This window comes from Monodon monoceros, unplaced genomic scaffold (assembly GCF_005190385.1).
Source record: "Monodon monoceros isolate NGI ecotype Baffin Bay Population unplaced genomic scaffold, NGI_Narwhal_1 Super_Scaffold_14, whole genome shotgun sequence".
Taxonomy (NCBI): domain Eukaryota; kingdom Metazoa; phylum Chordata; class Mammalia; order Artiodactyla; family Monodontidae; genus Monodon; species Monodon monoceros.
The window spans coordinates 32,951,516-32,976,524 of record NW_021703770.1 but is presented as its reverse complement, the minus strand read 5'-3'; the positions used below and the strand labels follow the sequence as shown (position 1 = coordinate 32,976,524).

Genomic DNA, 25,009 nt, shown 5'->3' with positions numbered 1-25,009 from the left:
CGACTGGACTACAGTTGACTTATTTTCACAAATGAAGACGATGTCATCAGGAAAATATCCATTTCCTTTCAATGAACATTTGGATCGTCTCCAATTTTTTCGAATTCAAATTGTGCAGCTCTGAATAATCTTTTTCAATTTCCTGAAAGCACACATCCAAGTATTTTAAATACTTAAAAAAGATATGCTCAACAGAAAATTGCTCAGTTGTAGGGATGTGGAATGTTCAACTTCACAATACCAAATTGTTTTCCAAAGGGATGTACTAATTTAAACTCCCATCAGCAATGTATGAGATCTCCATCCACAACTTCTCTAATGTCTGGTATGGCCAGACTTTCAAACTATACTAATCAAGATTGTGGTCTTGGTTTGCATTTTCCTGGTTAAGCCTCTTTTCATGTATTTATTGATCAGATATCTCTTCTATAAAAATGCACTTTCAAAATCTTTGTCTATTTTCTTGTAATTCTTTATATATTTATACCAATTTTTTGTCCACTAGGTTTTTTCTCAGGTGCTTCTTTCCACTTCCAGATATAAACATTTCTATGCAATTGAATTTATATTAACGTTCACATATTAAGATCCTGAATTTACATACCATTTTTCTAGTTAGGTTTTCTATGTCCATCTTGAGAGATCCTTCCTTACAAACTTCAAGGTCAGCAAGTTATTCACTTACATCTTATGAACATTCCAAAGTTTGCTTTTAACTCTTTCATTTTTAATTTGATTTTTGCCACGCCTCGTGGCTTGCGGGATCTTAGTTCCCCAACCAGGGATTGAATCCGTGCCCTCTGCAGTGAGTCCTAACCACTTGACTGACAGGGAATTCCCTGGATTTGATTTTTATGCACAGCTGGAGTTAAGGAAAACAGTAGAAACGGCATTCATTAAAAATACCAAAAAACCCCATAAAATCATGTGTTACCTTTCTTCTCTTGACACACTAGAAGTTCTAAAGTACCTACCTGTTTCCAAACTAAACCAGGATCATTAATGTGAAAAACCAGGCAAACTTTATCATTAATCTCTGCTTGGGAAACATGATCTGCTGAGCAGATCCACAAACTTTTGTTTTGCAGACTTAAGTTCTCAAGTTTAGAAACAGCTTTTATTTTTGGGGGGTGGGGGCCGCCATGGTTTTACACGCCCTTGTTTTCCCAAACGTTACACATTCCCTCTCCTCCTATAGATTTCAGCAATGTGAACACTATTACAGCTCATGAAGTAAATGCATATCCCTGGGCTTTAGAAATTAGAATCCCAGAGACTGGGTGCTGGGAATAAGCACTTTAACCCTGATTTGATCAAAAGCATTAAAAGTGAAAGCCACTTGCCTGTTCCTTAGAAAGCAGAGCCTATTTCTTCTTCCTACACTCTCTCAGAGTTCCTCACCTGTGAGTGTACGGAAGTCGTCTTTACATTCTCCTATCTTGATGCCTTTGTTCATACTCCATCGGATACCATCCATTCTGCAAGTCTGACTCAAACATAAATCTCCTCTGAAAAGTCCTTCTTAATCACTCCGAACAGTGACTGGCCCTAACCAACCTCTGATAATAATAAAAAAAAAATGTAAGCCCCTACTGAAATACTGATAGGTTTTAGAAGTTCTTGAATTGGAAATAAATTTACTTTCGACAAGTCTTCAATTAACATTAGTTAAGTTTGGTCTTTCAGAAATTTTATGGAATGGACTTATAAGAAAAAAAGTACTCATCACCAACGGAGTCCCTGGCATCACCTAGGATTGATAATAGCTGTGCCTAAATATATGCATTCAATATATTCTTGGTTTCTGCATCCAAAAGACACATATGCTTGCTTGACCAGCAGGATGGTTGGATATTCTTACAAACTGAGTAATTATGGTACACAGGTCAGAAGCATATGTCTTCCAAATAGTTGGTCTACCATCAAGTTTTGAAATACTTGGGGGTTGACAGTCATACATAAAGTAGGCTTCAAAGGACCCAGGTGAGTAGCATAACCAGACTTGGATGTACACAAGCAACATTTTTAAGGTTAGTTTTCAGACTTTTAAAGCAGATCTACCACTGTGTTGGGTTCTTGAATACCATTTTGTTATCCAAGAGTATCAGTTTCCTTAGAGGACTGTTGTAAAGTTTCTAAAAAAACAAAAATCCTACAAAGACCCAGCAGTATCTTACGTTTAGGTCTCCAGTCTATTAAAAGGAACTAGAATTAATCGAGATTGTGACTGCTATAGTTCACACTAAAAATAACAGAAAAGTACTTTACAGATGCAATTTTCAGAAAAGTATCCAAGTCCAGCCATTTTCCAAGGGCCCCGTCTAAGCCACCACCTTAAGACTGTAGATATTTCAATTCCACCACTGTAATTTCCTATATGGTGTATAACAAAGTATAATAAAGCAATTTATTTAATGATTCCTTCACCTTTTCCCACAGGAAGGTGTATATCTCTTAGCACCAGTTAAAGTTCCTCACACACTGCAGGCTGTCATGCAGTGACTACGATGTACTTGAATCCAAATACACTGCCATTCTCTCCTAATGGAGAGAGAAACCATTTAAATGATGCCACCACCGCTGAAAAGGGTCAAATTCTTAGATCTACATTCAGAGCCTACTAAAGATTTTTAAACATCTCACCATTGTTAGAGTTCCCAAATTATTCAATCAAGTTGAGACCTGACCTCAAATAATCTAAGATTGCAGATCACAAATTGGCTTTAACTAGTTTTAAAATATGTACTGGGCCATGGCAGGATTGGTGACTATTTTTAGGGAAGACAGGAAAAGAACTGAGCTCCTATAGTTACTAAGCCACTTGACATTACATTCTTTTAATTCTTTTGCTCCCCCACACCAATTTCTATCTTCATCACACAAAAAACTAACAGCTATTAACTGGAAAAGCCAAGACCATAGGCCAAAGTGGCAGCAAAATCCATCCTTTTAACTGATCACACTCCTGCCCACTCTCAAGGCACAACTCTGAAGTGGACATAATACATTTAACAACTCCAATACTACACACACACACCAAATACATTACATTGCTGGAGTCTCCAAATTCCTGAAACTGTTGACAGAAACAGACATGAAGCCTGAATTTGGGGCAATTTAAGAAATGTTATAAAAAATTTATTATTTAAATCTCAAGGCAAAAAAATCTCAGGTTGAAATCTTCATCTACTGGGCACTACTATGTAGAAACCTATTAACACCTAATATTAATGAAGTATTATCACAATTTATTTCAGAATCAAACTAGTAGATAAGACTGAGGCACATAAATAGGCAAATGAGACAAGCTTTAGATTTTATTTATAATTTACTTGAATAAAACCCATCTCCTCAGTCTTACTTCATTCTCCGTAGCTATAAAATGATTATTTCATGTCCTTGGCCTGGGGGTCAGGAAAAATCAATAGAAAAAGAAAAGAGCTGTGTGTGAAGATGCATTATGATGTTGTCCCAAATGCATAAGAGATCTTTTTCTCCTTGAAAGAAAGACCCCAAGGCCTCCATTGCACTTTTATTTGAATGTAACATTTGGGACAATTGTCCCAAAGGGCTGATATTTCCCAATTTAATCTGAGGTCATAATAAAACAAGCAACAAAACAGTATTCGGGATTTCAGTTCTCACCCTTATCATCAAGACTCACTGCCTCCCATCATCAGTATTTATTGAGCATTTACAGTGTACTAGGCACAATAGAACATACAGAAAACATTGTCCCTGCTCTCGAGGAGCTTACATTCTAAAAGAAAAAAAAAATACACCTCTTTTAAAATGGTATTTTTGTTTGGTGTTTTCTGCAAGGTACTGAGGAAATAGCTTGTAGGGTGAGCTTTGGGTATAACTTAGCCCCATCATTATTCAAAGAGAGGAAGAGGAAGGATTTTAAAGGCAAAGACAATGACAGACCATTCAGGATAGGTAGGGTTTACAGGGAGATAAACACAATCTCATCAACTAGGGAGAGATTTGCTGCAGTGTATAGGATGAGGGAAATAGTTTGTGGGATGCAAGCAAAGGAAGCAGGGTATCCTTAGGCATTGAGTGGAGCCAGAAAGATCATGCGGCCTTTTCCCCAAGAACATGGCCACCAAGTAGGAACGGTTGGTGACAAGACACAAGGCTTAAAAAAGGTAATCCTGTGCACCTGACAAATAGAAAGAATAAAAGATCAAAATTCAAGGCAGGCTATAAGAGTATCAAGAAATTCTTAAAAACAAAAGTGATTTGGAAGCACGAAACTTACAGTTAATGCTACCCAATGTCATGATGGGCCAAGAACATTGCGGCTTCCTAAGTTAGAAAATGCCATATACCAAAATTTTAAATGGAACACATTACTTTTTTTTCATTCAATCCCCCTGTCTCTGAAAAAAAAAAAAAAAAAAATTTTTTTTCAGGGGGATGGGGAAGTAGGGACATGGTTGGGAACAGTAGTAGTTATCTTAGTAGTATTTTGTTGTTATGATAAACTTTGTATTCAAACTTAGTAAAAGCCCATTAGCTGCCAAGAGGGAATAAGGAATAAATTTCCAAAAATGTACAATTTTCTTTAGAGAAGTTTCAGAACCAAAAGACTAATTTACATGAAAAGCTGTAGAGAAAGTAGTTGAAAAGTCCATTCATAAAACTTTTATTCCACTTACATGAACTTAATACACATGTTCTTAACAATTATGCTTGGATTGTTCATGAAAATCTCATAAGACATTAAACAAAGCTAGCCATCATCTCAAGTTATTTCCCTGTTAACTATTTTTACAGCACATGCATGTTAGGCAAGTATCAAAAAAAAACCCCAAAAAACAAAACAAAAACAAAACAAAACAAAACAAACCCACAAAAGCAAAAAAAAACCTAAAAAATGTTAAATACACGGGTTTTTTGTTTTACTGCTGCGCTTGATATACATGAAGTAATGAATATCAAGCAATTCATTTTTACTGCATCTTTACTTGTACATTTGTTCTTAGGTTGCCTAAAACATTTAAATACAAATAAAATGAGTGTAGCAAAAATAATGAAAGCAAACAGCAGTTAACTTTACAAATAATGGAATGTGAACCGTTTCTGCCCTTATCCAGAGTAAATTGAGTCACAACTAAAGGAACGCTTCTGTAGCTGTAGTCAATGGTGTGCACATTGAGACTTGAGTATTCCACAGATAACACATGGTTTAACATGTAATATCCATGGGATATCTATTTCTACTATAGCCTTATAAGTGCTCCAAACCTTAAAGTACCCACAGCTACACCTGTGACTGGAACCAATTATCCCTTTTATTCCCCACCAGGACAAACCAATACGAGGCAGTTTTCTTTGCTTAGACATGGAAGCAGTTTTAACACTGGCCCTTGTGAAGCCACAATGTACCAAAAGTACTATGCCAAACATTTATAACTTGTATAAAAATTCCACATTCCCATATTGGCCACCTCAAGATGAAAACAGATAACTCCCTAAATGTTAACTGGCTCTACTCCCCTAATATTAAACATAAAAACCACATGGGAAATATAGAAATTCAAATAGAAGTAACATAAACCTGTCATAAATCGTAAACAAAAAACTATTTGTGGGACAGCATGGATGACAAATGGTCTACTGTGTAAATTTTAGAATGAGGCAGACAAAAGTTGGAAGGCCTTTTAATTTTCCCCTCCTTCTCCTGCTTCAGCTTCGTCTCCTTGGGTATCCGATGTCCACAACTAGTTAAAAGGGAGGGGGGGGAGGGAGGGAGGGAGAGAGAGAAATTTTAGTATATTTGTTTTAAAAAAAACCTTAATATATATGCCAAAGTACCAGAATCTAAGCAGTTTTTGTTGGAAGGCTTTCTTTAAAACATTGCAGCATTTAAGATAGCTTCAAGATGTAAAACGCCTCCAGGGAATTATATTCAATATCCTGTGATAAACCACAATGGAAAATAGTATGAAAAAGAATGTATATGTGTATAACTGAATCCCTTTGCTCTACAGCAGAAATTAACACAACATTGGAAATCAACTATACTTCAATACAATAAATTTTAAAAAAAGATATAAAAGACATCAATATAATACATTTATTTCCTCCCTAATCATTCTGTAAGCATAGTAAGTACACAGCAGAGTTGTCTTCAAATAACAAAGTCAGATACAGGAAATTCTTGGTTATTCATAGGTGAAGAAAAAGTAGAAGAAATCATAGAAACGCTACAGTTCTAAATATCAATAGCTATCAGAATAGTAGATTGTCCCAAATAGCCCCAGTGAGAGACGGATGTATAAGTTTAGTGCAACTAAACCAGAATCATCAAATTCAGTCCCCATGCTCAAGGAGCTCAGGCTGACTACTTTCCCCTGGTAGACTTTAGACTGCCACTCTAAAGAGAATACCACACTCTATGAAATTCAAGAGTCAGGATCAAGTCAGAACCAAAATACAAATTTAACTAACATTTTTAGTTTACAAAAAAAAACACAAAAACTACCTTTGTGAATTTGTCTGATTCAAAATAAATAGATGAACACAAAACAGTATGGTCAGAACCAAATCTTCCAAGAGGTAAAAACTGAATTGTCCCATAGTAGTAGGCCTATGGTGTCTATTAATTTTTAGATTGTTACAGTTTTTCAGCAGTTTAAAAAGATGATTTCAAAATTATCTCAGCTGTTTCAAATATTTTTTTTAACAAGTCTTAGCACTCTATAATGATTTTTAGAGGAAATTATAAAAGGATTGTTTCAAGATACCTTAAATTTTATATTGCTTATACACTGCAGAATGAAGGGGGGGAAAGCTCAATATTTTTCTATCACCCATTAGTTTTATTTATTTATTAACCAAATATGTTACTAGCCTGGAAAGGAGACTTCTTTGAACATCATACAGTTATCTGAATGACCTCTAGAAGTCTGTAAGCTTCTATTAAACTGGTGGTCTTGTAAGACAAGATGGAATTATTTTTTTATCATCTCTTCCCAGTTCTTTCATGGATCCTGTTTTTTCCACATAAACATTAAAACTTTGATGAAGGATATTTATATTTCTCTTCCTAGGGTTATGTGTTGACAATACTGGTCAACCAGATCCAGACTCAGATACTAGATAGTTTTGACAAAATTTCTTTACTTGACAGATAAGTGATCCAATCAACCTATAATGATAACAGGCAATATGACAAGAGCTCAGAGAAGGCACATAGTAAATAGTGACAGAATCAGAATCAGAACCTTGGTTTTCTTCTTACTCAGCTGTTGTAATACGCTCTTCATGCTATACTGATACAAGATTCAGCTGGAAGTATATATTTCAGATCAGGCCTTCTCAAAAAGTGATAACACAACTCAGTAGTGACTAGGTCTCAAGTTCTACCTTTTAGAACTATCTCATCATTTCAAACCAGAAAAATTTGAAAAATTCTTAATATTAAAATTAGCTAACAAACTGAAGTGCTTTTTTCATTTGATATACATAAAAAGATTCATTCTTTAAGGAACTCTATACCTTATCCTCTTGACTAAAATAATCTCCAGAGTGTGTAGGTAGCCTCCAATTATACTTTCTAAAGTAATTTTCAGTGTTTAATAATAAACAAGTACATAATCACGTTCAAAAAACTGCTGAGAATATAACTGGTTCAGAAAATTGGCAATGGGCTAGATAAAATAAAGCTGAGAAAAGTTAAATGTATACAATGATGATGTACAGTCCCCAAAACAAATGCCCCAAAGCTAATAAAAACCCGTAGCACTAAACTATAATCTTCATTCCTAGCTCTTTATCTGGCACACAGAAGATACTTGATACTTTTTTCACCCAAGCCTCAAAACTTCAAATTTAATATTCATGTGAAGGAGAAGAATGTGAAAACCTATGGGACCAAAGAGACATATCAACCAACTGCAATATATAGACTATTTGGATCCCAATGTAAATAAAAAACTGTTGGAAGAAAAAAAAACAGACAATACAAAGAAACACAAAAAGACAACTGGAAATTGAATGCTAGAAATTTAATATTATTAAGGAATTAACTATATATTTTTTCAGTGTGGTACTGGCATTGTGGTTTTTTTTTTTAGTCTGCAGTATACCAAGGATGATCATAACCTGCCACAGTAAGTCATTTTTTTTTTTTTTTACTAAGAGACTAGGCAAAATAGATGTCCACTTGGACTCTGTAGAGTATCTGAAATTTTGTAACTAAAGTTATGAATGCCCTACCATAGCTACATAAATATAGAAGCAACTTTATGGTCACCGTTTTTAATGGAATTTAAATATGAAGAGAGGGCTTCCCTGGTGGTGCAGTGGTTAAGAATCCTCCTGCCAATGGAGGGGACACGGGTTCAATCCCTGGTCCGGGAACATCCCATATGCCTCGGAGCAACTAAGCCCGTGCACCACAACTACTGAGCCTGCGCTCTAGAGCCCGCGAGCCACAACTACTGAGCCCACGTGTTGCAACTACTGAAGCCCGAGTACCTAGAGCCCGTGCTCCGCAACAAGAGAAGCCACCGCAATGAGAAGCCTGCGCACCGCAGCTAAGAGTAGCCCCACTTTCTGCAACTAGAGAAAGCTCGCGCACAGCAACGAAGACCCAACGCAGCCATAAATAAATAAATAAATAAATAAGAGAACTTAAGGGACTTCCCTGGTGATGCAGTGGTTAAGACTCCGTGCTCCCAATGCAGGGCACCCAGGTTCGATCCCTAGTCAAGGAACTAGATCCCACATGCATGCCACAACTAAGAGTTTGAGCGCCACAACTAAGGAGCCCGCCTGCTGCAACTAAGACCCAGAACAACCAAATAAATAAATAAAAATTATTAAAAAAAAAAAGAACTTAAGTATGCTTTTGATACTAAAAGCAACTCTTCTGTGACTAAAATGGAAAGAAAAGAATCAACTATATTGAAATGAAAAATAAAACGGCTTATGTAATTGAAAGTTCAAAACCATGAATTACAAAGTCATTTTAAAAACCAGAATTTTAACAATGGGTATATGTAACTAATGAAAAGTTACATTTTTAGTCCTTAGTCTAATATTTCAGTTTCTGTAAGATGGTTTTCTTCAGAGTTTTAAAAGCAGATAGGATCTTACATTAAAAAAAAGACCAAAAAAAGAGAATATAAAAATAAACTGAGTCACACGAATTTTTTGTTTCCAGTGCATATAAAGTTATGTTTGCACCATACTGTAGTCTATTAAGTATGCAACAGCATTATGTCTTTAAAAAAACCAATGTACATACCTTGTTAAAAAATACTTTATTGCTAAAAAATGCTAATCATCAACTGAGCCTTCAGCAGTTGAAATTTTTGCTGGTGTAGGGTTCGAAACACTGCAAATTACCAAAATGTGAACTCAAGAGACATGAAATGAGCAAACGCTTTTGAGAAAAACAGCACCCATAGACTTGCTCAACACAGGGTTGTAACAAACCTTCAATGTGTAAAACTCGAAGTATCTGCGAAGCATAATAAAACAGAGGTATGACTATAATCTCTTCGCCATGTTAACTGCCCATGATGCTGGTATGTACTTACTGTCAAGTTGTCTCTCAGTAACTGCATTATTAGTGTGCTGTCTTTGTATGACTCTTCACTTAATGTATCAAGTTCAGCAATGGCTTCATCAAATGCCTGTGATAAAAAAAAATACATATCAATGCTCCAATAATAATGATTGCTAAATTTCCACATAACAGGTAAAAAATACATACCGTTTTTGCAAGAGAGCAGGCTTTCTCGGGGGAGTTCAGAATCTCATAATAGAACACAGAGAAGTTAAGGGCCAGACCCAATCTGATAGGATGTGTTGGCTGCATTTCCTTTTTGCTGATTTCAAAAGCTTCTTGGTATGCTTGCTGTGATTGATCCACAATCCCTGGATAATAAAATGCACCAAAATGTATTGATAAGTTTGCACTTCACCTTCACCCCTCAAACCAAACCTTTACTATCCAATTATAAACTCTGAAATATTAAGCTATAGCAACCTTAACTGATTAAGGCTCCTCAATTTAAAAGAAAAAAAAAAAGAAAAGAAAAAAAAAGAAAAGCTTCTTTTGGAAAATTACACTAGCCATTGATCAATGTCAAGACAAAATAACTCTAACCATCTCAGTATTACTTTTAATAATTAGTTTGTACTGCTCTACAGTTATACTATAACCACTATTAAAATTGTGAGGAAACATTCCTATACATAAAATTGGCTTGTTAGCAAGCATACATTTCAGAATACCAATTATTCAGCAGTAGATATATAGTTGACCCTTGAGCAACAAGGGGTTTAGGGATGCCAACTCTTCATGCAGTCGAAAATCTGAGTATAATTTTGTAGGCGGCCCTTCATGTCCAACCTTGGATCATGTAGTACTGTAGTATTTACAGAAAAAATCTCTGTGTAAATGGACCTGTGCAGCTTAAATCTGTGTTCCTCAAGGGTCAACTGTTTAGTTGAAGGAAGGACGGGGGGGAGGGAAGAAGGGAGGGGAGGGGAGGGAAGGAAGAAAAGAGAGAGAGAGAGAGAGAGAGAGAGAGAGAGCGCAAAGTCCATTATTACTCTTCATTTAGTGCTCTGAGCAATTAAAAAACAACAAAACAATTCTCTACACTCCAGAAGGGACTCCTTCCGTACTGTGTCATTTTCTAAGCGTCCAGCACAGGCTGAGGCAGCATACCTTTCTTGTCATCACCAGCAGCAACCTCAGCCAAATAGCGGTAGTAGTCTCCTTTCATTTTCAAATAGAAGACTTTGCTCTCTGCTTGTGAAGCATTGGGGATCAAGAACTTTTCCAAAAGAGACTTGGGAAGAAAAGAAACAGTCATAATAAGACTAAAATATTTACAAAACTGAAAGAATCTGCATTTTTAAGAGCATACTATAGCCTAAGTTATAAAACTTTAATACCCAGTCATTGCCAATAATGCAATTTTTGAATGCTGTAGGCTCGTAAATGTGTGGTTTAAGAGCAGAATGCTTTGGACAGCAATACTTAAATTTGAAATTAGTGTTCAGCTTATTATTTAAGGATGATAATTTGAATATTGGCATCTCCCCCATAGTGCTATCAATTTACATGCTGATAAAGACTGCATGTTTCAATGAATGTGAAAGCATATTATATCTGTTATTATGTTTTATTACTATATTATTTAACAAAATGGCAAACTTTTCATTTTCAAGGTAGTCATGACACTAGAATGCAAAGAACATAAGAGATTAACTTTTTGGTACTCTGGAGGAATATATGACTTAAGCAGAAACCGATAGTATAACAGACACTACCAGAGTCCATGACAGAGGAAACAGAACAAAAGAGCAAAACGTCATTTATAAGACTACAATTAAAGTAATACCTCACAACAGGTAAAAAGCTGTTCAAAGTTTTATTTTTCCTAACTAAATTAAGACACTGGTAGGAGTATGAGAATTAAAGATCTGAAGAGTAAACCTTTAGTTTCATTAAAGTGATTTTCAGCTAATAAGATACATATTTACCGATCACCCCAAACGGGTTAAACTTCATTCTACGTAATTCTGTTCAAAACTATAACAATCTAAGCTAAGTAAATCCTAACATGCTAATAATTATATTCTACAATGGATTTAAAGAAAAACTTGATTTCACTGTATTAGGGGGATAAGGCACAATAAACTAATAGTTTTTTTTTTTTTTTAAGGGGGAGAAAGATAATATTCCAGTAGTATAATTAGGCAAAAAATTTTTTTTTAAACCCTCCACTTCTTCCTACTAAATACACTCTAGGAATCAAGGTGAAAGTCAATTTTCAACTGGGCTTAGCCCCAAACAAGTCTCAATTTTTACAAGGAAAAAGGGTATCTAATTCTTGGTTTCTATTCTTCTGGTAGTAACCCAGTAGTTTATATAGCACCTACTTATATGCCACACAGGCTGAAAAACGCTTTTAAATAATAACTCTAACTTTGTATGTCTACCTCATTATGTTCCAAATGGTGAGTGTGAGAGTAAGCTTTAACCCGGCTTCTCCCCCTTTCTGCAACTTAAGCAACAGATACTCAGATGAAATGGGTAGTTCCAAGTTGGCAGTAGGAGCAGGTTGCAATGCATTACAGGAAAGGGTTGGAGATGAGAGAATTCAACCTGAAATAATGTCTCCTGTGATTATTAACTGATATTTGAAACGGTTGGCCTGAAATCAGAAGACCACTTTGGTTAGGATAACAAAATTCTTACTACACCACACCCAGACTTTCATATTCAAAGATCTCTCAGCTGCAAAAGTGTTTTGGAATTCATTCATTCACTGATTCATTTAAACTGTGAGGCAGCTTCTAGTGTGAAATCTCAACCAAACTAGAAATAAAGGAACCCTCTGGGCTTGGAAGACCACTGCTTCCTCCGAAGAAGGAATGCCTATAACCTAAGACTTGGCAAAATTCAAACTCCTGTCATTTTGTCCTTTAAACACCATCATCCTCTTTGAGGCATGAACACTCTGTGAACACTACAGCTGCTCTTTGGGGATCTGCGGATCTGCCTAAACAGCAAAAGATAGTTCCATTTAGTATAGTAAGTGTTTTTTTTTTAACTAAAGAAACAAATGACCAGGCTTTTTCAAGTTTTATATCTTAATACAAAATGCATTATTCATTCCACTATGGGAGACGGTATAGCATAATGGCTTTGGATTCAGAAGTCTAGGTTTAACCTGTGGCACTCCACACTTGGAGGGACAAATTCCACTTTTGACTGGCTAGGCTAAAAGTTAGACTATGAAGTCCAACTAAGGAAAAAGTGTATTGAGATTAACCAGAATTCACAAATCACTTCAAATTAAATAGCGGGAAAAATATATATAAATCTAAAGAAGGTTCCATGTACAATTCGATTGTGAACTGCTCTCTGGCTCATTTATATATATTTAAGATTGACAAAGAATATTTTCAAATGAAAGAAGTGACAACAAGTAAAAGCCTAACCATGAAATCAATTCTCTACCTAGGCATTTCTATTTCGTATTTTACTGCTTCAACATATTTTTTACATTCATTTATTCTTCAATACTTAAATGGACTGGGCTAGGCACTGAGAATAGTGAGCAAAACAGTCTCTAAGTCTGAGGATAAAATGTCTAGCAGGGAAGACAACCGAAACAGAACACTGCCTCGTCATGTCCTTCACTTTTCAATGACTTTTATCTAACCCACTGTATATATGTAAAGATGAGGGCCACAAACATGTGCAGTTAGCTAAGGGTGAATCACTTAAAATGTAAAATTTTAAGTATACGTCCGAAAACTTGCAGAAGTTATTTAGGCAAGGTGTCAATAAATGTCATAAGAAATTGTAACTCATCTTTTATGAGTAATAACTTCTGTATCTCTAAAAACTGTTGTTTTACATTTGGGTAACCCACACTGAGAATTTTTAAATTAGCAATTAAGCACCTCTTCCCTCAAGCTGAATTTAGCCATAACATCTGATTTAAACAATAACAATGGCAAAAACTACTTTAAAGCTATTAACCAGAAACTACAAGTAACAAGAAGGCAAGATACCAGTAGTCAGGCTGTTTATTGGCCTAATGATAGACTAAAAGGACGAAGGATCAACAGTGGCGAATGTTTCTGGTAAAATGCTGACTACAAGAAGTTGAAAAAGCAAACTCATCACATTGTACCCATTAAATGAATATGTGCAGTTCTTTGTATGTCAATTATACCTCAATAAAGCTGTTAAAAATAAAAGAAGTTGAGAAAGGGATGAGAAATTTTTAAAATAAAAGAGTTGAGAAAGGGATAAATGACAAACTTTTAAAATCTTCTGATGACATAAAGGTAAGAACCATTAAAATTTAAAAAACAAAAAGCAAGATAGACTGGATTAAAGATTAAATTTGGTTCAAAAAGCTAACTATGAAAGAACAGAATGTCCTCCACCAATTCCCCTACCATCCCTGTTCATGTATGCCACTCCTCCTGTCAAGAGGTGGAATTCATTTCCTTTCTCCTGAGTCCGAGTTAACTTTGTTCTCTTGCTTTAACCAACAGAATGTGGTGAAAATGACTCCTGTTCCAGTTCTAGGCCTAACCCTTAAGAGGACTAGCAACTTCCCCTTTTGCCCTCTTGGAGCCCTAAGCCAGCATTAAAAAAACAAAAAAACAAAAAAAAAAAACTATCTTTTTAAAAAATTTTTTAAGGTTTTTTTTTCTTTCTTTTTTTCTTAAATTAATTTATTTTATTTTATTTTTGCTGTGTTGGGTCTTCGTTTCTGTGCGAGGGCTTTCTCTAGTTGTGGCAAGTGAGGGCCACTCTTCATCGCGGTGTGCGGGCCTCTCTTGTTGTGGAGCACAGGCTCCAGACGCGCAGGCTCAGTAGTTGTGGCTCATGGGCCTAGTTGCTCCGCGGCATGTGGGATCCTCCCCGATCAGGGCTCAAACCCATGTCCCCTGCATTAGCAGGCAGATTCTCAACCACTGCGCCACCACGGAAGCAAAAGCAAAAAAAAAAAAAAAAAAAAAAAAATCTATCTTGCTGGAGAGAAAGGTCAAGTCAGCCCCAGTCATGAAACATGTTTAGTGAAGCCATTTGGATATTTAAGCCCCAGCTGAAAACAGTAATGAGTGACCACAGCCAACACCATGTGAAAAACTGTCCAAAAGAATCCAGACAAGCCACAGAGTTACAAAACAGAATAAATCACTGTTTTAGTTTTGATCGGTTTGTTAGGCAGCAATAGACAACTGAGAAAAATAATAAAAACATCATTTTCAATAATAAACATGCCATTCTTGATACTTAATCACTTTACATGGATTAATTTGATCCTTCCATAACCTTACCTATGAGGTACAAACTACAATTATTGCCATCTCATAGAAGACAACAAATGGCGCCAAGCTCAAAAACCACAGCTAAGTTGTGACGGTACAACTCCAACTAGGCAATCTGACCTGTTCTACAACATTATTCTACGTTTTCTCTGCCTCAGCAGGATGATATGCCTACCAAGAAGGAGAATATGATTCCAAGATATTAATTAGAAATCAAAATGAAGGATGATGATTCAGTTCTACGCTGTGCTGAGGAAACGGAACCTAGAGTATATTGTTCCTTTAAAAATAGGGACTTCCCTGGCAGTCCAGTGGTTAAGACTCCAGGCTTCTACTGCAGGGGGGGCATGGGTTCGATTCCCTGGCCAGGGAACTAAGATCCCACATGCTGCGTGGCTCACCCCCCCCCCCCCCGCCCCCGCCAAAAGTATCAAGTCAGGCTTTGACAAACTGGAGAGTATCCAGGAAAGCAAGCAAGAGTGTTGATGAAAACTGGAAACAGTCATGAAAACTGAAAGAATATGACATGAATGGCTCCAGAAGACAAGACTAGTTAAATTTGGGCAGAGGCAGATTTCTGCTCAGTATGAGAAAGCTTACGAAACAAATTTGGAATAGGCCATCTCGTCAGATAGCAAGTTCTACTCTTCTTACAGAGATTTTCAGGAGAAATGAGACAAATCACTATTTTTTAGAGGAGATTCACAAATAAGATGTGGTCTCATTCAACTCTAAGATATGGAAGATATAGAGTTCACTGAATTAAGTTAATTGTAACACTACAGAGGTGATTAAGTATGTTAATTTATCAAACTAACCAAAGAGAAATAAAAGTTCAATTTTCCGGATTTAAAAGCCAGAGGAGAAAGGCAAATGTAGGGAGAAGACCATGATGGAAATAAAAACGGGAAAAAAAGGAAGCAGCACTTATCAGAAAGCAGCAGTGACAAGAAAAACTGGAGAGGAGAAAATGAAGAGAGGAAAGAACTAATAGCTATTTTCAACATACAAAAACTTCAGAAAATACCCTGCGCTAAGTATACAACTTCCTATATTTCATTCATATTGTAGTAGTAAAGTGGAGGTGATGACAACTGTGGGACATTGTGAGAATCAAAATTTAAAAGGAGACATAGCATTAATATAAGGAAAGAAGCAAATGAGGTGTCACAATTTCTACTTATAAAATAATGGTTAGGCTGACTACTGATGAACCTTCCACTTGTAAAATTCTCCATATAACACTGACTTTCTAATCTAAATGTAATTTATAACAGAAAAGGATTTTCAGGTCAAACACAAACTTTAATAACATCTTACACTCAAGCACTTAACTGAGACTACAATGTTAATATTGAGCTGATCTCCATTTTAGCCAGTCAGAGAAAAAAATAACATGAAGGAGCATGTAGCCTGGAGTCAGTACCCACAGCCCGCATGTACATTCCATTGGTAAAAACAGTCACTTGCCTGCATGTAAGAGGGACACTGGGAAATTTGGTCTAGCTGTGTGCACAGGAATTAGAGGGGAGCCTCAGTTTTATTAAACAGATAGCAGTTTCTGTCACACAACTGATGGAAGCATTTTTTCTTAGTTACTGGTATTGATTATGAATTATTAATATGAAATTGAAAAGAACTAGTGAAAATGGAAAAATGGTATGAATTTTTTGTAGAAAAAATTAAAAAGCTAAATCTTTTTATAATCACTACCTATATGATTTTTTTAAAATTTTCACATCAGCATTATATGCTAAATATGAACGTTAAAATGTTATCACACAACAGGGAGGGAGTAGTTACTTGCCTGAAGAGCAGTTGTACTGTATATAGTGTGAATACGGATCTTGCCGAAATAGAATTTGTTTTAGAGATTCACAGTAGTTCCCCTCAAGCAGTTTAAAAAAATGTTTTTGATGACAGCTACTGTCTTTTAAAGATAACCATGGCCATTTAAAAATACCTAAAATTAATCTGCTGAATTAGAGTTAATGCATATTCTGACTTTATACAGTAGCCATCCCCATTTAACATTATGTGGGATTGAAAGCATGAAGCCCACATCTGAAATGTCTCTGTAAATGGTTTATAATCCAGAGCTAAATACATGCTATAGTTCTGGAGAGGGTGCTGAACCTTAATCTAATCAATGGATAAATTATGTGGAGCTTGAGATTTTAGAGTTAAAAGATTTTTTTTTTTCCTCTACAGCACCATGTACAATTAACCTCTTAGGTTATAAGAACACTTAAGATATGGGGTCAAGTAATGATTTTTCCCCCAAGCCAGTCAATTTACCCAGGCAGAATATATTAACAATAGTTTCTAGCACGTGCTTGATCCAAAGATGGTCTACATAACATCAATGCTTTGACTCTGGAGTGGATTAACATTAAGGAACCACACAAACTGACAGGTTATCTAGTTCTGACTGCCCTTCTTGAGCTAGGTTCAACCTGCCCCCACTAGGAATTTCAATAAACATTCAATTCTAACTGTGGTCAAATATTTCTAATAAAAAGTTTGTAAACTGAAAATCCATCTCTATTCTAGTGATATACCTCTCTCACTGTCCTTTAATATGATTACAGCTGGAAATTAAGAAGAGTAAAATATCAAATCTGTAGGAACAATCAAGACTATAAACTATCTAAAACACCAAAACTGCAGCCTGAGCTGGTGGCAAGGCCCTAATCTCTGGGCATCCAAGCATTTCTTGGAGCAACAGATTGGTGTAATAGAAACAGTATAAACTAAAATCAGAAAGACCTTAAATCCCACTCTCATCAATTTTGAGATCTCAGGCAAGTTAATCTCTCAGAGTCTTAGTTTTCTCATCTATTAAAGAATTAAATGAAATTTAATTTTATAAAATGATTTTTTTAAATAAAAAACATATTTACAAATGATTAAAATGAAAATCTACTTCAAAAGGCCACTACGAGGTCTAAATGAGAGTGTAGTTTATATAAACAGGAAAGCACCAATCACAGCTCCTAAAAGAGTAGGTACTCTACTCAGTTAGATGTAAATATAAGACATGGGGATCTTGACAACCAAAAATTCTGCTTTAGTGCACTTGTACTCTCAACTTTAGTACTTCAGTTCAGGTTCCATAATCAAAAATTTGTGTATCTAATAAGAGTGGTGAAATAATGCACAAAAAAACTTTCATCTAAAAACACAAGATTAAAGAGGGCGGGGACATGCTTTGCTCTGGGCTTTCCCACCTGGTTTTGTGGTGCCTCCTGAAGGTTCTGATGAAGGAATAAACTGAAGTAATTACAGCAAAACAAAAACAAAAACAAACCTACAGGATTAAATTATATCAAAGTACATAAGATAAAGGAAACATTTTCTGTTAGTACTTGTTCTTTTTACAGCAGACTTGTAAAAGGCACAAGCTTACACTGCTTACTACCTATGTTCAAATCCCAGTTCACTGCTTACTAGCTATGTCAACTTGACGAAGTTCTGAAATTTCTCTGGGCCTCAGGTTTCTCATCTGTAAAAGAGACAGAAAATAGGTGTGACCTCATGAATCTCCCCCCAGCAGGACTCCCAGGGGTCCACAGATCACTCTAAGAACTGCTGACTGACTTAAAGTAATCTGTACCATTCACCTTTCCATATACCCAGCTCTAACACTATGTTCTCCCTCAAGCCAATTCTCAAAAATATTCAGTTTAGTCTACATTTTCTGTACCTCCCAGGTCTGAAGAGCTTTCAACTGAAGGAAAAACAAAAGGAAATATCTCAATTTCTGTCAATATCAACAATGGACTAGCTAAATAAATTGTTACACTCATCAAACACTATACCGACGTTAAAAAGAATGCGGTACGTGCCAGTATGGAATGAAGCATAACATATACATCAAAGTGTGTGGGTTCAACTATGATCCTACCTGTGTATATTCTTCAAGGACGGAACTGTTTGCGTGGGCACTGCAAGTTCCCAGGAGGATACAAAAAAGATTAGACATTACCTCTGAGGAAGTGGGATGACATCAGAAGAGTTTTGTTTTTTGAACTTTATGTCCTATGCTCCGCAACATGTTATCCAGAGCAAGTGTAATTTAAAATAATTATGATTTTGCACCTTTGACTTTTTACATGCGTATTCTTAATCTACTTATAGGCTCCTTAAAGACAAACGTTTTGCACATATTAGGCACTCAAACATCAAATCCCCAGGCCGAATTTGTAGACTAATTTGAACTGCTTCATTTAAATATAGCAGAGGAAACTTAGAACAATCTTAAAGGAAAAAAGCCTAACATCAAGACTATCAAAAGTTCATCATCTTACCAAACTTCTAAATATATAGTTAAGATAAAATGTAGTAAAAATTGAGGTTGATATTGTAGGTTAGATAATGAATATTTTGCTCAAAAAGGAACAATGTTCTGCTTCTTTAAAGACCTAGAAATTGCTCAAAAATGACAGGTGTTTGGATGCTGTACTAAACACATATATTCAGAAACAGCAGCCAAAGGGCAGCCAAAGCATATCCTAATATGCTTTCAGGACCCTTGGATAAGCGCCAGGTACTATGTAATGCCTCTGGAGGGGGCAACTAAGGGAGACAACTACAAAGCTGCACCAGAGATAGGGTGGGAGGACAGTTCGAAGCAGCAAGGTAGAGTAAATTTTTTTGCAAGTCAGGACACCTAGATTTTGGTACTACAACTCTGCCACCAAGAGGAGTGATGGGAGTTTCAAACACAAAATCATGACACCTCCTCATTCGATTTTCTTGTGTTTCACAGTAGCATTCATTTCAAAACCTTCCTTCTAAATTTCACCCCAGGAAAGCTTCTCTAATGCACTGAACACGTCCCGCCCACCACCACTATTCCTCACTTGTCCTTTCCTTTTTTTCTTAAATGGGAATCAGACAATGTAGAGAGTAAGGGTCCTTAGACTAAACTTTAAAAAATTAACAAGAACTCATTGTAAACCATTTATATATTTATTTCAGCCCTAAAGAATGACCACCTGCCACTATGCAAATTAAATCACTGGGCTAGTGGCTGTGATTTAGCTTGTCAATTAGAATACATGAAGCCAATTAATGAAAATGTATTTCAAAGGAAAATCACAAGTTATAGAGCTGGGATTTTTCCCCCTTTCAAAAGAGTAATCCATTCATTATAAAATTGCATAACCCATTTAAAAAGGACTTTGGCAAACTATATTTAGTTCTAACCTTTGATAAAGTAATCATACTTATGGGGCATCTATCTTAAAAAAAAAAATTGATACTTTTGCACCACAGGGTGTTTTTAGAAGTCCTCCCTGCTGTTTAAATTAGAAAATATAATGTCCTACCTAAATATAATGGTTCGGTAACAGAACAACATGTGTCTCCTAATATGATGCACCAAGGAGGGCACAATATCATTTCCAGGAATTCTTCCCCAAAATGCACAATCTGAGTTTACTCATGAGGGATCACCAGACAAATCCAAATTGAGGGATATTCTACAAAACAACTGGCCAGTACTTTTGAAAAAAGTGGCAAAAGGCAAGGACTGAAAAACTGATCCAGATTAAAGAAGAGTAAGGAGACGTGACAATGAAATGCAAACTGTGATCCTGGATTGAATTCTGGACCAGAATTAGGCAATTATAGTGGTATAATTTGTAACTGCTATAGGTTATATAATAGTTTATTTTATCCATTATTTTATTAATTTATTGATTTTGATCATTATACTGTAGTTACACATGTTAACATTTGGGGAATCAGGTAAAGGATATATGGGAAAATTTGAACTTATTTCAAAATAAAAAGTTAAAAAAATAAATGGTTAGAAAGGCAGTTTAATTACCATATGTAGAAGAAGCTATTTTCACTTTTGGTTACTTAATATTACACTTATATAAAAGTAAGTTTTAAAGAAAAACCTTCTTAATAGTGACTATTTCTAGGGGACTTCCCTGGTGGGGCAGTGGTTAAGAATCCGCCTGCCAGTGCAGGGGACACAGGTTCAAGCCCTGGTCCGGGAAGATCCCCACATATGGCAGAGCAACTAAGCCCGTGTGCCGTAACTACTGAGCCTGCGCTCTAGAGCCCACTGAGCCACAACTACTGAGCCTGCACGCCTAGAGTCTGTCCTCCACAACAAGAGAAGCCACCGCAATAAGAAGCCCATGCACCGCAACGAAGAGTAGCCCCCACTTGCCGTAACTAGACAAAGCCTGTGCACAACAACGAAGATGCAGTGCAGCCAAAAATAAATAATTTTTTTAAAGTGATTAAAAAAAAAAGTGACTATTTCTGGAAGACAGCATTATCAGTGAGTTCTGCTCTCCACTCTTATACCCTTTATGTGCTCATCTATGTTTTTCAAATTTCCTTATTGGGCTGGTAAAACTTGTATTTAGGAGAAAAAAAAATCACAAAAATAAGTGATGCGTTTGCAAATTAAAATGAGGGGTGGAGAGGAGGTTCCCACTTTGTCTTGGAGAGTATTCCAACAATTGGTTATACTGTTAAATTTAATTTCCATTAATTAATATACATTAAAAAGTCACTAAGCAAACAGTAAATAGTCCCAGAATAATAAAGCAAAAGAATCAACCTCTAATGAGACATTTACGGACTGCAATTTGAAAACATAGGGCAAGTGTCTCCTTTGACTTGATTTCACCAGATGTGTGCATGGGGAAGACCAAGCCTCTACAACCCATTGCTCTGTTTTAGACTGTACTATCATGGCCCTCTTCCCTGAACACAAAGGAAAAGAGGCCAGGATATAGATAGTATGCTTTCATACCAATCAGGCACAAAAAATGCCAATGGCTAAAAGGGAAAAGATGCCAAGAACTTGAGGCACAAGGCCCTCAAGTGTGATTCTTGCTATTTTCATTTTAAGTACAGAACCCTAAAATATAGTCTAAAACTAAAGCCATCACTTTTAATGAAATTAAACAAAGTGGTAATTTTTCCAGTTACAAGATGGGATTTAACCTTCTCTAAAAAACACTTCTAACTTCTCTAATGTCCAACTCATTAAACAATTCAAATACATGAAATTCCAATGCAACAAAAATTGGGCACTCCTCGTAAATTAAATGCAACAGGATCTCTCCTAGATTAACAAACATGCATACAGGTCATGCAACTGGACAAAGTCTTATTTTGCTTCAGCTTCTTGATCTGTGAAAATGAAAAGGCTAGGGTAGATGCTCCTTCAAGTCCCAAATCCAATGATTCTATAAAATTCACCTCCCAATTTATTATTCAATTAAAAAACTCAAAAGCCCCACAAATGTCAGTTTAAATAATATCCTCAATATGAAGTTTAATTCAAATTCTATAGCACAACGTAGAAGTTCACAATTCTGGTCCTGCACAATTCCCTTGTGCACAGAGAATTTTCCCAGAACTTTCACTTTATCCTGTAGAGCCCCTGAGACTTTTATCATTCCTAAAGTCTCAAAATTCTAAAAGGCAAGCAGCTATTTTCATTGCAACGAAGGCCCATCAATTTAGAAATTATTCTCTTACTCCCTCTTGTGGCTGCATTGCTTTCCTTTCTTTCAATTGCAACTCCACCAGTTGCTTCCGAAAGTGCTCCACCGAAACCGCTAATGAATTAGATGGTGTCAAGAACTAATTTGGTACGTATTTGAAGACTTTCTGTGTAATGTTGGCACACAGTAAAATTTTAGGTGTTCTATAAATGATAAAGTCATATAGATATGAAGGGACAGAGCTTCTTAACTTCAAGGATGGAATCATAGAGGACTCTGACCAGTCACTTAACTGAATGCATTTTCCACTAATAAGAAATAGATGGCAAATCTGCACCATCTAACTTTTAAAATAGCAACAAGGAATTTGATAAAGCCAAGATATATTATTCTCTGGTGTTTAAGGAATGTTGAAACCAGCCTAAAATTTCATTTTAATTCCTGTTAAAAAGCCAGAGTACTTTGGCTCCCTGATTCTTACCAAAAATGAAAAAGACAACCACATAAGAACTCAATGCTGATAGAAAGCCTGGAGTGTTCTAAAATGCTTTTTTTTGAAAAGTAGTATTTTAGTCATATTCGAAATGTACCTCCTAAAGATTAAAAGATGGTGAAAAGTACCAAAAAGAAATTATTGAGCATTGAGTGATAACTGCTAAAACTGTCTGACACTAGGGGGCTTTCCCTCTCCCCTTCCCCAGAGCCTTTCTCAGAGCTAGCATTAATGTTGACCTACTTGGGTTGAAGCTTCTCACCAATCAAGGCCCCATTTCCCAATATTTCCATCACAAAGCACTTTTTGTTTTAAAAACCTCATTTTTTATAGTGTTTTTTTAAACTTGCACATGCACATTGTGTGTTGTGTATAATTCCTTAGTCGGACCAGATTATCAGCCACTTTTAAAAAAGAAGGTTGAAGACCAGCTCTTCTGAATCTGACCAACACACAGTACTTTACCCTCTAGGTTGCTGAGATTCTTTTTATGAGCAGAGGCTTTTTATATTTATTATGTTTTTCTTTATGCACAGGGCTTATAAAGTAGCAAGTAATCAATAAATATTAAATTTAAAGTTTAAGCAGTTTATTAAAATTCTCTTAAATTTAATCCAAAATTAATAAATCAAGCCACAATGAAGTGATATCAAAGAAGCACAAAAGAAGGTAAGCAGTATATTTGCTATCTACTATTACCACGGGGATGTATTAACTCTATATAAAATATCCTAGAGGTAGATGCTATTATTATTTCCATTTTGCAGATGTGGAAATAAGAGTCACAGAGATGTAGTACCTGCCCAGAGTCATAAAATGAATTTTAAAAATTCAAACACCAAAAGGCTGCATAGTCTGCGCTAGGTTGTATCACCCCTTTAAAGTAAAGCAGCACACATTATAGTTTATTTTTTAGAAATATTCATAAGATTATTCTTCAAGTCTTATCCCTATGATCCAATTAAATTTAAGTCTGATGATAATCCTCTCTTATCAGATGGAAACTATCAAATGGGAAACTGAAGGGAAAAGTCATTACTGTTAACCAAGTGTTATGATCCGTTTGATGTCATTTCCAAACATCTTCTAAACACCGTAGTAAAATACTCATCAAATTACTGACTTGAGAATTTGCTTGTTCTAAGAATACTACTGCCTACCTATACACTGTCCTCAACTGTCAATTTCCCAGAATCACATTTTAAAGGTAGCGTGTTTTGAGTAGGATTTTCATCACGTTTCCCTTGGTTGAATGTGGTCCAAGTATTCCTTTGAAATTCTGGGCAATGGTGTTTAATGTATGTTGTTTTAAGGGGCAAAAATAATTATGAGTTGAAAATTCATGAGTCTTGGATCAACAAGAGAAGTAGGTCTTTCTCAGAAAAGCATTTGTATTTAATCACTTAGATGAGAAACATTCAACTCACCACTGGGTTCCCTGGTAATACCGCTAATTTTAAAAAACTCGTAGATCCTGGAACTTGTTTGCGAGATGGAAGTTAGCCTCCACTAAAACATTTCTAACTTCTCTAATGATGTCCAACTCATTAAGCAATTCAAATAAATGAAATTCCAATACTACAAAAAATGCACCTTTTCTAGGTTTTAAAAGAATGAACATGCATACAAGTCAACCAATTGGACAAAGTCTTAGTTTGCCTTACTTAACTCTATAGGTTAACATTTGACCGACTGTCATTACATTCTTACTTTGCCATCCTACCTGTAGTTAATACCATCGTAACCGTATTTTTATTTGGGGGAGAAGGGAAGAAAACTCACAAATTCTGTCGAAAGAAAGAAAAAGCTTATATGCTGAAACCTTTTAGTTATCTATTCCAATACAAACAAACATGAATGTGCCATACAACAGGACCATACTGGTAGAAGTCAGATATATTCAACCATGCTTTGTTGCCCCCAAGATCCACACTATAGCAAACTAACGTCAACAGAAAAACATTAGTGAAATCTGCCAAGATATAAGACTATTTTATACTTCATCACTACTTATGTCACATTATACCTTACCAGAAAATGCAAAATTATATCAGTGACAAACGACAACTGCTACTGCATAGCAATTTTTATAAATACAAGTTTTTCATCATTATAGGGAAATGCTCACTAGAGAATAAAGGAGAATGGCCTGTTGCAAAGAAATGTACTTAGTACAATGGGAACTGATAAGAATGTG

General features: G+C 35.8%; 1 protein-coding gene across 1 annotated transcript in view; it reads right to left on the bottom strand.

Moving 5' to 3' along the window:
• Positions 1-3,519: 3,519 nt before the first annotated feature.
• YWHAZ (tyrosine 3-monooxygenase/tryptophan 5-monooxygenase activation protein zeta) overlaps positions 3,520-25,009 on the bottom strand; it is a 32,879-nt gene continuing 11,389 nt past the window's right edge. Inside the window, exons 3-6 of the mRNA XM_029222663.1 lie at positions 10,697-10,820; positions 9,734-9,897; positions 9,558-9,653; positions 3,520-5,729 (exon numbers count right to left, since the gene is read on the bottom strand). Coding sequence (XP_029078496.1) covers positions 5,670-5,729; positions 9,558-9,653; positions 9,734-9,897; positions 10,697-10,820 — 444 coding nt within the window. The 3' untranslated portion in view covers positions 3,520-5,669. The remainder of the gene's footprint in view (positions 5,730-9,557; positions 9,654-9,733; positions 9,898-10,696; positions 10,821-25,009) is intronic.